General features: G+C 44.8%; 1 protein-coding gene across 1 annotated transcript in view; it reads left to right on the top strand.

Moving 5' to 3' along the window:
* LOC309399361 (adenylate kinase isoenzyme 5-like) overlaps positions 1 to 8323 on the top strand; it is a 33155-nt gene extending 24832 nt beyond the window's left edge. The window contains 4 exon segments of the mRNA XM_081967097.1: positions 717 to 786; positions 789 to 832; positions 4509 to 4700; positions 6550 to 8323. Coding sequence (XP_081823223.1) covers positions 717 to 786; positions 789 to 832; positions 4509 to 4700; positions 6550 to 6618 — 375 coding nt within the window. The 3' untranslated portion in view covers positions 6619 to 8323.
* The last annotated feature ends 3989 nt before the right edge of the window (positions 8324 to 12312 follow it).

The following is a 12312-nucleotide window of genomic DNA, read 5'->3' on the forward strand; positions in this document are numbered from 1 at the left end:
GCAGAGTTGCCAGCAAAGGAAACAGGTAAAGAACAGGGGATCGACTTGGGAGTAAGGCCACAGGTGGAGGATGAACGGCCCCTCCCAGAGGAAATAAAAGAGGAGCGAAAGGGGAGTGGAGCTTGCAGGAGGCAATCAGTTTGCTTCATTGGTTCGTGACTCTCCGAGACTCCTTGCCAAGTTCTGCAGATCTTGGCCTGGCAGCTCTCCAAGCCAGATAAGGTCGGTGACCATAAATCCTCCCTCGAAAGACTTTGCCGGATGTGAGTGAGCAGAATTCACAGCAATAAAAAGGTTTTTTTGTCGGGATCAGGAATTTGCTTCCTGCTCTTGGGAAGCCTTCCTCAGAACTGCCGTAATTCACTTCACAATGGAGCCGAGAAAGGTAGCAAAAACCCAGCAAAATTCACTTAACCGATGTCTCGTTTAACAATAGAAAACTTGGGGCCTTTGTTGTGGTCAAGGACTACCAGTACTGGCTGTTGTGTAAATAAAATCAGAAAGCCGCCTCTGGAGTCAGCCAAGGCAGAATATAAATAAGTAGCGCAACAGACACCGGGTGGTCTTGGGTTAGAAATATCCCATCAGCAGTGGGGGGGAAACCCAACGAAATCCAAGTTACTCTCCCAGTTCTGTGAATCCAAAGCTCTGGAATTTCCCCCCCCCAAAAAAACTTTGCAAACTCGCTCCTTACTCCCAATCTCTTCATCCGTCAGGACACTGTCCTGGACATGCTGAGAGACGCCATGTTGGCCAAAGCAAGCCAATCCAAGGGCTACCTGATTGACGTTATCCCCGGGAGGTGAACCAAGGTGTGGAGTTTGAGAAGAAGGTAAGAACGTGGCGGTGAATCTCATCCTCTCCCTCTCTCTTTCTTGGGGGTGAAATTATTACCTGGGTGGGCAGGTGGATTGCAAGGCACGTTGGAGCATAATGTACAAAATAATATATGCACCATCTTAAGTTTGATTTCTGGCATCTCCAGAGGAAAAATCTGTAGAGATTCTCCGTCATCCAAGTGATTTTTTTTTTCCAGGAGGTAACTGGACTTCCTTGTTTTTTCCTTTGAGGACGTTTCCCATCTCATCCAAGGAGCTTCTTCAGCTCTGACTGAATGGTGGTGCAGAATGGAAGAATTTACACTCCTTGCAGACAGCTGGTCCTTTGCATCCTTTTAACGAGTCATTAAATCCCCACCATCATCCAGTCAGAGCTGAAGAAGCTTCTTGGCTGGGAAGCGAAACGTCTCCAAAGGAAAAAAAAACAAGAAAGTCCAGTTGCCTCTTACAAATTAACAGAGTCGGAAGGGACCTTGTAGATCATCTAGTCCAGCCCCTGCCCAAGCAGGAGACCTTACACTATTTTTGACAGATGCCAGTCCAGTCTCTTCTTAAAAACCTCCAGTGTTGAAGCTCCCACAACCTCTGAAGGCACTTGGGCTTCACCTTTTGATGAGGAAGTTCTGGAGAACTTTTTCTGTGCCAGTAATAGATTCCACAGTCTGAATCAAGTTCTTCAATAATATGAAAAAAAAAACACCAAAACCTCCAACACGTTTACTATTAAGAATGAAGAATTAAACTGAATATTTTTTGACGTGGGATGCATTTTATCAACGGATAGACAATAGGAACAGGAGTTGGAAAGGAGGAGACCTAAAAAGAGGACATGCTAATGTGGAGAAAATTTAAAGATGATGATGTTATGGATTATTGTTATTAAACTATTATAAGGTAAAAGGTAAAAGTTCCCCTCGCACATATGTGCTAGTCGTTCCTGACTCTAGGGGGCGGTACTCATCTCCGTTTCAAAGCCGAAAAGCCAGCGCTGTCCGAAGACGTCTCCGTGGTCATGTGGCCGGAATGACTCAATTCTATTCCACTGGTTGATTGTTCTCACGGTCAGAAAATTCCTCCTTATTTCCAGGTTGATTCTCTCGTTCAGTTTCCATCCATCGTTTCTCGTCTGGCCTTTCGGTGCTTTGGAAAATATCTTGACCCCCTCCTCTCTGGGGCAGCCCCTCAAATATTGGAAGATTGCTCTCCTGTCTCCCCTGGTCCTTCTCTTCACTCGACTAGCCATGCCCAGTTCCTGCAACTTCATATGTTTTAGTCTCCAGATCTTTGATCATCTTGGATCGATTCAGATTAACAGAATTGGAAGGGACCTTGTAGGTCATCTAGTCCAACCCCCCTTGCCCAAGCAGGAGACCTTGCACCATTTCTGACAGATGCCAGTCCAGACTCTTCTTGAAAGCTTCCAGTGATGAAGCTGCCACAACCTCTGAAGGCAACTTCTGTTGACTGTTCTCCCGGTCAGAAAATTCCTCCTTATTTCCAGGTTGAATCTCTCCTTGGTCAGTTTCCATCCATTATCCCTTGTCTGGCCTTCAGGTGCTTTGGAAAATAGCTTGACCCCTTCCTCTCTGGGGCAGCCCCTCAAATATTGCAAGATGCTATCTCCCCTGTAATTATTTTCTATCCTATCCTATCCTATTCTCTTCTCTTCTCTTCTCTATTCTCTGTAATTATTTTCTCTTCTCTTCTTCTCTTCTCTTCTCTTCACTTCACTTCACTTCACTAGCCATGCCCAGTTCCTGCAACCTTTAAGCACCTTTGGGATAACCATAACCAGGATGACTGAGGATCTCCAAAGACATTTTAGCTCTGCCAGAGCTAAAGAAGCTTCTTGGATGAGAAGTTGAAACGGCTTCAAAGAAAAAAAACCAGTTGCCTCTTGAAAAAAGCACCTTTGGGACTCCAGAGGAAAACATTTCCGAGCTGGGAACGTTTCTCCCTTGTTCTGTTTTGTTTTTCCCAGTGAGCTTTTGATTCTGGGCACGGCAGGCGTGGTTATTGTCGAATTATTATTAATATGATTGGTGGTTTGTCTTCGATGCTGACCCTGGTAAGAGTGGGATGAAGCCACGAGAGGGCAGTGCAATCTCTTCTCACAATCTTCTCCTTGGCCAAAAAATATGGATTGGGTTTTTTTTTTAGCAACTTATTTTTGTTTGGCTCAATCTTGTTAAGTTTTGTTTACTCGGTTTGCGATGCTTCGATTTTGCCATCCCGCCCGTATTGATCCGTTCACAGAAAGCGGGAAGGTGAAATCTGCAACTTGTGAAGGTGTGTTTTAGAGGGCTTGGGTGGACGACCAAATAATTGCCAACTTGATCTTTTCCTTCTCTTTCTCCTTCTCATCGATCCTCTTCTCCTCCTTCTCAATCTTCTTTTCATCTATTTTCTTTCCCTCCTCTTTCTCTTTCTGTTTTTCATCTTCTCCTCATCCCCTTTTCATCCTTCTTTTTCCTCTCCTCCTCTTCTTTTCATCTGCCTCCTCCTTTTCTCTCTCCACTTTCTCATTCTTTATCTTCTCTTCCTTCCTTTCTATCTACTTTTCATCTCTTCTCTTCCTCCCCTTCATCTATCTTTTCATCTATCTTCTTCTCCTTAACCTTATCCTTCTCTTCTTTTTCTCATCATCCTCTTCTATCTTCTTCTCCTTCTTTTCCATCTATCTCCTTCTCCTCCCCTTTTATCTATTTTCATCTCTTCTTCTCTTCCTCCTCATCTATCTTTTCATCTACCTTGTCTTTAACCTTATTCTTCTCTTCTTCTTTTTCTCATCCTCCCCTTCCCCCATCTGTCTTCTTCTCTTCTTTCTAATCTATGTCCTCCTCCTCCTCCTCTTTTATCTATCAACTTTTCATCTCTTCTTATCCTTTATCTTTTCATCTATCTCTTCCTTAACCTTATCCTTCTTCTTTTTCTCATCCTCTCCTTCCTCCTCATCTATCTTCTATCTTCTTCTCCTCTTTCTTCTCCTTTCTCATTTATCTCCTCCCCTTTTCTATATCTACTATTCATCTCTTCTTCTTCTCTTCCTCCTCCTCCTCTATCCTTTCATCTATCTTCTCCTTAACCTTATCCTTCTTCTTTTTATCCTCCTCTTCCTCCTCTATCTTCTATCTTCTCCTCCTCTTTCTCCTTTCTCATCTATCTCCTCCTCCTCTCCTTTTATCTATTTACTTTTCATCTCTCCTCCTCCTCCTGTCTTTTCATCTATCTTCTACTTAACCTTATCCTTCTCTTCTTTTTCTCCTCTTCCTCCTCTACCTTCTATCTTCTTCTCCTCTTTCTCCTTTCTTGTTTATCTCCTCCTCCTCTCCTTTTATCTATCTACTTTTCTCCTCCTCCTACTCCTCCTCCTCCTCCTCCTCCTCCTCCTCCTCCTCCTCTATCTTCTCCTTAACCTTATCCTTCTCTTCTTTTTCTCCTCCTCTTCCTCATCTATCTTCTACCTTCTTCTCTTTCTCCTTTCTCCTCTATCTCCTCCTCTCCTTTTATCTATCTACTTTTCTCCTCCTCCTCCTCCTCCTCCTCCTCCTCCTCCTCCTCCTCCTCCTCCTCCTCCTCCTCCTCCTCTATCTTTTCATCTATCTTCTACCTAACCTTAACCTTCTCTTCCTCCTCTTCCTCTCCTCCTCACCTGGGTTGCTTGAGCAGATCGCTGCCCCCACCCTCCTGCTGTATGTGGACGCTGGGAAGGACACCATGGTGAAACGGCTAATGAAGCGAGGGGAGACCAGCGGGCGCGTGGACGACAACGAGGAGACCATCAAGAAGCGGTTGGACACCTACTACAATGCCACCGAGCCCGTCATCGCCTATTACGAGAAGAAGGGAATTGTCCGCAAGGTGAGACAGGTGGATGGTTGAGAAATCTCTCACACGGATGTACCTTTTGTCTGAAATTGGCATTGTTGTTTTCAGGAGGATGTGTTTGGGATCCTGAGGGAGTTATTTCAGCCACATAAAAATTATTGGCTGAGCCATTTGCCCCTTCCTTCCTTCCTCATTCCCTCCCTCACCTCCACTTCTTCCTTCCCTCCCCTCCCTCTTTCCTTCCTTCCTTCCTTCCTCATTCCCTCTATCACCTCCACTTCTTCCTTCCCTCCCCTCCCTCTTTCCTTCCTTCCTTCCTTCCTCATTCCCTCTCTCACCTCCACTTCTTCCTTCCCTCCCCTCCCTCTTTCCTTCCTTCCTCATCCCCTTCCCTCCCCTCCATTTCTTGCTTGCTTCCCTCCCTCCCCTCCCTCTTTCCTTCCTTCCTCATTCCCTCCCTCACCTCCACTTCTTCCTTCCTTCCCTCCCCTCCCTCTTTCCTTCCTTCCTTCCTCATCCCCTCTCTCCCTCCCCTCCATTTCTTGCTTGCTTCCCTCCCCTCCCTCTTTCCTTCCTTCCTCATTCCCTCCCTCACCTCCACTTCTTCCTTCCTTCCCTCCCCTCCCTCTTTCCTTCCTTCCTTCCTCATCCCCTCTCTCCCTCCCCTCCATTTCTTGCTTGCTTCCTTCCCCTCCCTCTTTCCTTCCTTCATTTCCTCCCTTCCTTCCCTCCCCCCCTTCCTTGCTTCCTTCCCTCCCTCTTTCCTTCCTTCCTTCCTCATTCCCTCCCTCACCTCCCTTCCCTCCCTTGCTTCCTCATTCCCTCTCTCACCTCCCTTTCTTGGCTCTTCTCCTCCCTCCCTCTTTCCTCCCTCCCCTCCTTCCTTTCCTTCCTTGTTTCCTCCCCTCTCCTTCCTCCCTTCCCTCCCTCTTTCCTTCCTCCTCTCCTGCTCTCCCCTCCTTCCTTTCCTTCCTTGCTTGCTTCCCTCTTCCTCCCTCCCTCCTTCCTTTCTTCCCTCCCCTCCCCTCCCTTTCCTTCCTTCCTTCCTTCCCCTTTACACTTAAGCAGCATGTCACTCTCTGCAGGGAATGTTACCTAGAGTATTTTGCACTGACCTAGCTATCCCAGGCCAAGGAAGGACGCCCGTTCTCCTGGGTGGTGAGGATGGGCCGGAGTCATTCATTATTCTCAGGGTCTTCCCTCCGGGCCTTGTCCTTCTCGGCATAGCAAGGCACTGACTAACTGGCTGCTAGCGGAGGGAAGAGGTCCACGCCAACATTGGGAGGATTCCGAAGAGATGCAGAAGGGAAATGGAACTTGGGCGGGGAGGAAGCAATTCCCAAGAATTGAAGGATTGACCTTGTGGTAGGACCAAGCTTTGAAGATGGATCCTCCTCTGTGAAGCAGAATTGGGGGTGGGGTGGGGGTCTAACCTTTTAAGACCTAGATGGGGTGTATTTGGGCTTTACCCACCATCCTAAACCCATGAGATGTTTTAACTTCATTTATGGAATGAAGAAGCGTTGAGTGTGCTCAACAGCGAAAGCCCCAAAGCATGGTTTGAAGGCATCAAGCTTGCATTCCCCTTGGAATCCACCTGACGGCTTAGGGAGCTGTATGAACCTGGGCACCAAGATGGTCAGGGAGAAGATAGGATCCTCCAAACTAGATCTTGTGGTCCTCCCATTCTCTCTTTCAAAGCCCCCTTAAGCTGGTGGACCTCTCCAACATTCAACCTGGCTAGGAATCCTTCCAGAAGGCCGATCCTTGGCCTCCCTGGTGGGGGGAGGAGGAAGGTGGACAGGGACCTTTGGATGTGGTCTCAGAAGAAGACAACTTCAGGATTCTCCTCCTGAACTCTGTGGCTTTCCCCCGCTTTCAGGTCAACGCGGAAGGCACGGTAGATGACGTCTTCAAGCAAGTCTGCACTCATCTGGATGCCCTCAAGTAACCCCCCCCCACACACACACACCTTGGAGGAGCTTCATCCTCCCCCCCACCCCGCCAAGACTCAGATCTGTGTAGATGCGCCCCTCCCCTCCCCGCCGCTCCACACTCCCTTTTCATCTCCAACGACCGCTGGGGAGGAAGTGGCTTCATCCTGTTTTCGTGGACAGAAGCCCGCGGAGGAAATTTGAAGGACAATGCGCCCGGCTTCCTTAAACCTCCTCTCTCGCAAAGTAAATTTGGCTTTCGTGAGATGAGATGTTTGGTTTTTTGTGGGTTTTTTTTTATTTAAAGGAATTTTTTTCCGCCCTCGAACCTGGGGTGGTGGAGGGGAGAAACAACTTCTCTTGCGTTATCCCTCCACTGATGGAGAAGTTCTCCTGAAAATTCCAAGAATGGGTTGAGGACAATCTCTAAGCGCTCCAGAGGCTCTTCTGGGTGGACTACAGTTCCCATCCTCCTCATTCAGGGCTCCCCAAACCTTAAGGGCTCTTGAACCCAAGGCCAAGGTCTGCGGGGAGGAGGAAGGCTGGCTGGAGAGCGATGAGTGCTGTAGTCCAAAATCCCCGCAGCACTTTTTCACCTTGGAATAATTCAGAATGAGCGTTCGAAACCGCTTTTTGGATCTGCAGAGGTTAACATTCTTGAAACGGGCCAAGAAAAGTCTTCCTTTTCGAAGGAAGAGGATTAACCTGCCAAGAGATAAGATCCTTTAGCAGCTACATTTCTACGGGCGGGCAGGTTCTACTTGGCCAACTTTACAAGTGGCAAATCCGTTAGCCCTTCCTGCATTTCTTTGCTGCGGTCTCAGAAGTGGCAAAAAGATGCAGAAAAACAGCTTTTCCCCCCTCTCTACTAAAGAGAGAAAAGGGGACTCATCCCTCTTCCCATTCCCTCCATTCTTTGAACGAGACAGTCGCCAAATCTGGACAGAATAGATCTCTGGAGGCGATCTACTCAGAAGGAAAAAGAAAACAGGAGATTTTTATCCAGGCTCCAAGCTCCCCTCTGCCTTACAAACCGATCTCGAGCATCCCAGGAGGGAAATTCAAGTTTGCAACTTTAAAATGAAGACATCCAGCCTAGCGTGCAGACTTTCTCCCTGAGAGAAAGCAGGGAAGGCGTGTGTGTGTGTGTGTGTGTGTGTGTGTGCAAGGCTGTTTCCCCCCCCCCTAGTCTTACACACACACAGACCCACAGACACAAAGTCCTGGCTTTGTGTATCCTTGTGTGCCCAATTTCCTTAGCAACGAAACATTGCTAATCACCAGTTGCCTTTTCCTTTGAGCTCTCTGCAAATGTCTCCTTTCTTCTTCTTACGTTCCTTCTCTAAAGTAAAGGGTCTCTTTTAGGGGTGGGTGAGAAAAAGAGAAAAGGGGAGAGGAAGGAACCAAAGAGGATTTTTCGGGTGTGGGTGTGTTGCTTCCTTATCTGTAATAACACCCGTGCCTCATTTTTCACCCATCAAAAGCTGCGTGTCTCCCGATTTTTGTTAGGGTCTCCGTACGTCGCAAAAGCTTTCTAAAGATTTCTCTGCTGGTCCTCTGTTCCTTTTTCTCTCTCTCTCTTTTTTTAAAATTTGGTCCAAATATTTACAAGAGGTGGGAAGAGGAGGAGGCAGCCATCCCCTCCTGCTCAAAGTCTTAAAAGACCTTGCCTAGGGTCTGAATGTATTGATCAGGTTGTTATTAAAGAGTATTTAAACAGAAGTCTCGTGTTGATAAGAGTATGTTATTTCAAAATTTGGGGTGGGGGTGGGGAGATTTAAAAATAAAAATTGGAGGGTTAGCTTCGAGAAGTGGTTAGGGACTGTTTGAAGGAAGGTCGTCTGTTGTTTGTAAAGGTTACAAAAGACCTAACTTCAAACAATGGCTGAATGAATGGTTATAAGTTGAGAGCTACCTATATCACAACCTTGGGTAGTGACAGAGATATCCTGATGGATAACGATAATGATAGATAGATAAATAGATGATAGATAGATAGATAGATAGATAGATAGATAGATAGATAGATAGATAGATAGATAGATAGATGATAGATAGATATAGATAGATAGATAGATAGATATTTGTTTTCGTAGATATAGATGGATATATAGGCACATAAATAGATAAAGAGAGACAGACAGATAGATAGATAGAGATGAAAGATCAATGAGAATAGAACAGACAGACAGAGATGAAGAGAGATGAAAGATAGAGAGATGGATGGATAGATAATGAAAGAGATCATAGATGAATAAATAGATTAGATAGATAGATAGATAGATAGATAGATAGATAGATAGATAGATAGATATAGATAGACAGACAGACAGACAGATACATAGATACATAGATACATCGATATAGACAAACAGATAGAAATAAAGATAGATCAGTGAGAATAGAGAGAGACAGATGAAGAGAGATGAAATAGAGATGGATGGATAGATAATGAGAGAGATCAAAGATGGATAAATAGATTAGATAGATAGATGATCAGATCAATAAATGTGTAGATAAGAGATTAGATAGATAGATAGATGATAGATAGATAGATAGATAGATAGATAGATAGATAGATAGATAGATAGATGATTGATAGGTAGGTAAGTAGGTAGGTAGGTAGATGATAGAGATAGAGAGAAGAGAGAGTTAAAAGATAGAGCGATACGGATGAATGGATTGATGGATAGATAACAGAGAGAGAGATCATAGGTAGGTAGATGAGAGAGAAAAGAGTTGAAAGACATAGAGATATGGATGGATGGATAGATAGAGAGACAGATGACAGAGAGAGAGATCATAAGGTAGGTAGATGAGAGATGAGAGAAGAGAATTGAAAGACATATAGAGATATAGATATGGATGGATGGATAGAGAGACAGATAACACAGAGAGATGATAGGTAGATTGAGATATGAGAGAAGAGAGTTGAAAGACATATAGAGATATACATATGGATGGATGGATGAATGGATAGAGATAGATAACAGAGAGAGAGAGATCACAGATGGATAGACAGACAGAGAATAGAAATGAGAGAGAGAGAAACACCCTCAGAACTTCGCTGGCACGACCCAAAGCTGTGACACATTTAGTTCTCGACCTACGACCCAGATGTTTCCGACGGTCTTAGGCGACCCCTGTGAAAGGGTCCTTCGACCCCCCAAAGGGGGTCCCGACCCACAGGTTGAGAACCACTGCTCTAGGGCATGGCAAGGTCCCTGTACGGTATGGTGCAAGGAGAGGGGAGGGCTGCCCACATACTAGGGAACCAGGCAATCCGGCCTGCCCTTCCCTACCGAAGCCCCATCTCCCCTCGAAGAGGTCAGCCACAAGCCGGCCCCAGGGAGACGACGGGGAAGGAAATCGACTGGATAAACAAGCTCCGATGTCCTCGAGTCATCAAATAATTCCAAGGAGCCGCAGCGCGGTAAACAGGAACGGCAGAGGCTGGCTGTGACCGAGAGATTCCTCCCCGCCGACATCTGGGAAGCCGCCGTGGGACACGGCACGTGGCTGGAATGTCGGGGCAGGAGGATGTGACCCCCCCTTTCCTTACACGCGTGCATCCTTCGGGGGGGCCCCCAGCCCAGCCCTGCCCCATTCCGCAAGAATGCCTCTCTGTCTGGCCCGGAGCATCTCCGGTTTAAGAGACAGCAAAATTGGAGCCTCCGATTCTTTCTCCAGCCTTCCAAGTTTTCCCGGCACTGAATCGCAACGTCCTCGCCCACGGCAGGTGGGTCCCCAACTTACAACGGTTCGTTTAGAGACCGTTGGGCGTCACCCTGAAAAAAAGGGACCTGCAACCGTTTTTTTCTAACACTTAACGACCGTGGCGGCATCCGTCAGCGGAGGAAAATTCAGAGGCTTGGCAACGGACTCGTACTTATGACGGTTGGAGTGTCCCCAAGGGTCAGTTTTTATGATCTTTGGAGGGGCCAAATGAAGGGGTTAAGCTGCATGCGCTTCACAACTGCGTCGCTAACCTAACGGCTGCAGGAGTTCACTGAACAACTGCGGCAAGAAAGGTTGTAAAATGGGGCTAAACTCTCTTAACAAATGTCTCACTTAGCAAGAGAAATTTGGGGCACCTTTGCAGTCGTAAGTGGAGGACTTTAAGCTGGGTGGATCAACTCCCAGAATTCCCCACTTAGAGAGAGAGAGGGAGGGAGGGAGGGAGGGAGATATGGAGGTGATAAATACTTAGGTGATGGATAGATGATATGGTTGGTAGGTAGGTAGGTAGGTAGGTAGGTAGGTAGGTAGATAGATAGATAGATAGATAGATAGATAGATAGATAGATGATAGATAGATAGATAGATAGATAGATAGATGATAGATAGATAGATAGATAGATAGATAGATAGATAGATAGATAGATAGATGATAGATAGATATAGATTTATTTACTAGAGATAGGTAGGTAGGTAGATAGGTAGGTAGGTAGAAAGAAAGAAAGAAAGAAAGGAAGGAAGAAAAAGAAAAGGAAAAAGAAAAGGAAAGAAAGATAGATATAGATTTATTTAATAGAGGTAGAGGTAGGTAGGTAGGTAGATAGATGATAGCTATAGATTTATTAGAGCTAGGTAGGTAGATAGGTAGATATTTAATAAGGTAGGTAGGTAGGTAGAAATAAATAAATAAATAAAGGTGATAGATAGATAGATAGATAGATAGATAGATAGATAGATAGATAGATGATAGATAGATAGATAGATAGATAGATAGATAGATGATAGATAGATAGATAGATAGATGATAGATAGATAGATAGATAGATAGATAGATAGATAGATAGATAGATAGATAGATAGATAGATATTTAATAGAGGAAGGTAGGTAGATAGGTAGATATTTAATAAGGTAGGTAGGTAGGTAGAAATAAATAAATAAAGGTGATAGATAGATAGATAGATAGATAGATAGATAGATAGATAGATAGATAGATAGATAGATGATAGATAGATAGATAGATAGATAGATAGATAGATAGATAGATAGATAGATAGATAGATATTTAATAGAGGAAGGAAGGTAGGTAGGTAGATATTTATTTAATAGAGGTAGGTTGGTAGGTTGGTAGAAAAAAGAAAGAAAAGAGAAAGAAAGAAAGAAAGCAAGAAAGAAAGAAAGAAAGAAAGAAATAAAGAAAGATAGATATACATTTATTTAATAGAGGGAGGGAGGCAAATAGGTAGGTAGATAGGTAGATAGATATTTATTTAATAGAGGTAGGTAGGTAGGTAGGTAGGTAGGTGGTAGATAGATAGATAGATAGATAGATAGATAGATAGATAGATAGATAGATAGATATTTAATAGAGGTAGGTAGGTAAGTAGGTAGGTAGGTAGGTAGGTAGGTAGGTAGGTAGGTAGGTAGAATGGAAACTGGACTAATCCTGTATATAGATATAGGTATAGATCTAGATCTAGATGAGATAGAGACAGATAGATGGTAAATAGGTAATAGATGATTGATGGGTGGATAGATGGGTGGGTGGGTGGGCGGATGGGTGGATGCATGGATGGACGGTCAGACAGATGATAAGAGGACAGAGATAGCTATAAGACGATGGGTAAATTAGAGAGAGATAAGAAAGAGGAGAGTGAGACAGAGCGAGAGAGATGATAGAAGATAGCTAGATAGATAGGTAGAAGAGATCTAGATGTATAAATGATAGATAGATAATCAATATATGAGAGAGAGA

The sequence above is a fragment of the Natrix helvetica genome, assembly GCF_964273705.1.
Source record: "Natrix helvetica genome assembly, chromosome: 15".
Taxonomy (NCBI): domain Eukaryota; kingdom Metazoa; phylum Chordata; class Lepidosauria; order Squamata; family Natricidae; genus Natrix; species Natrix helvetica.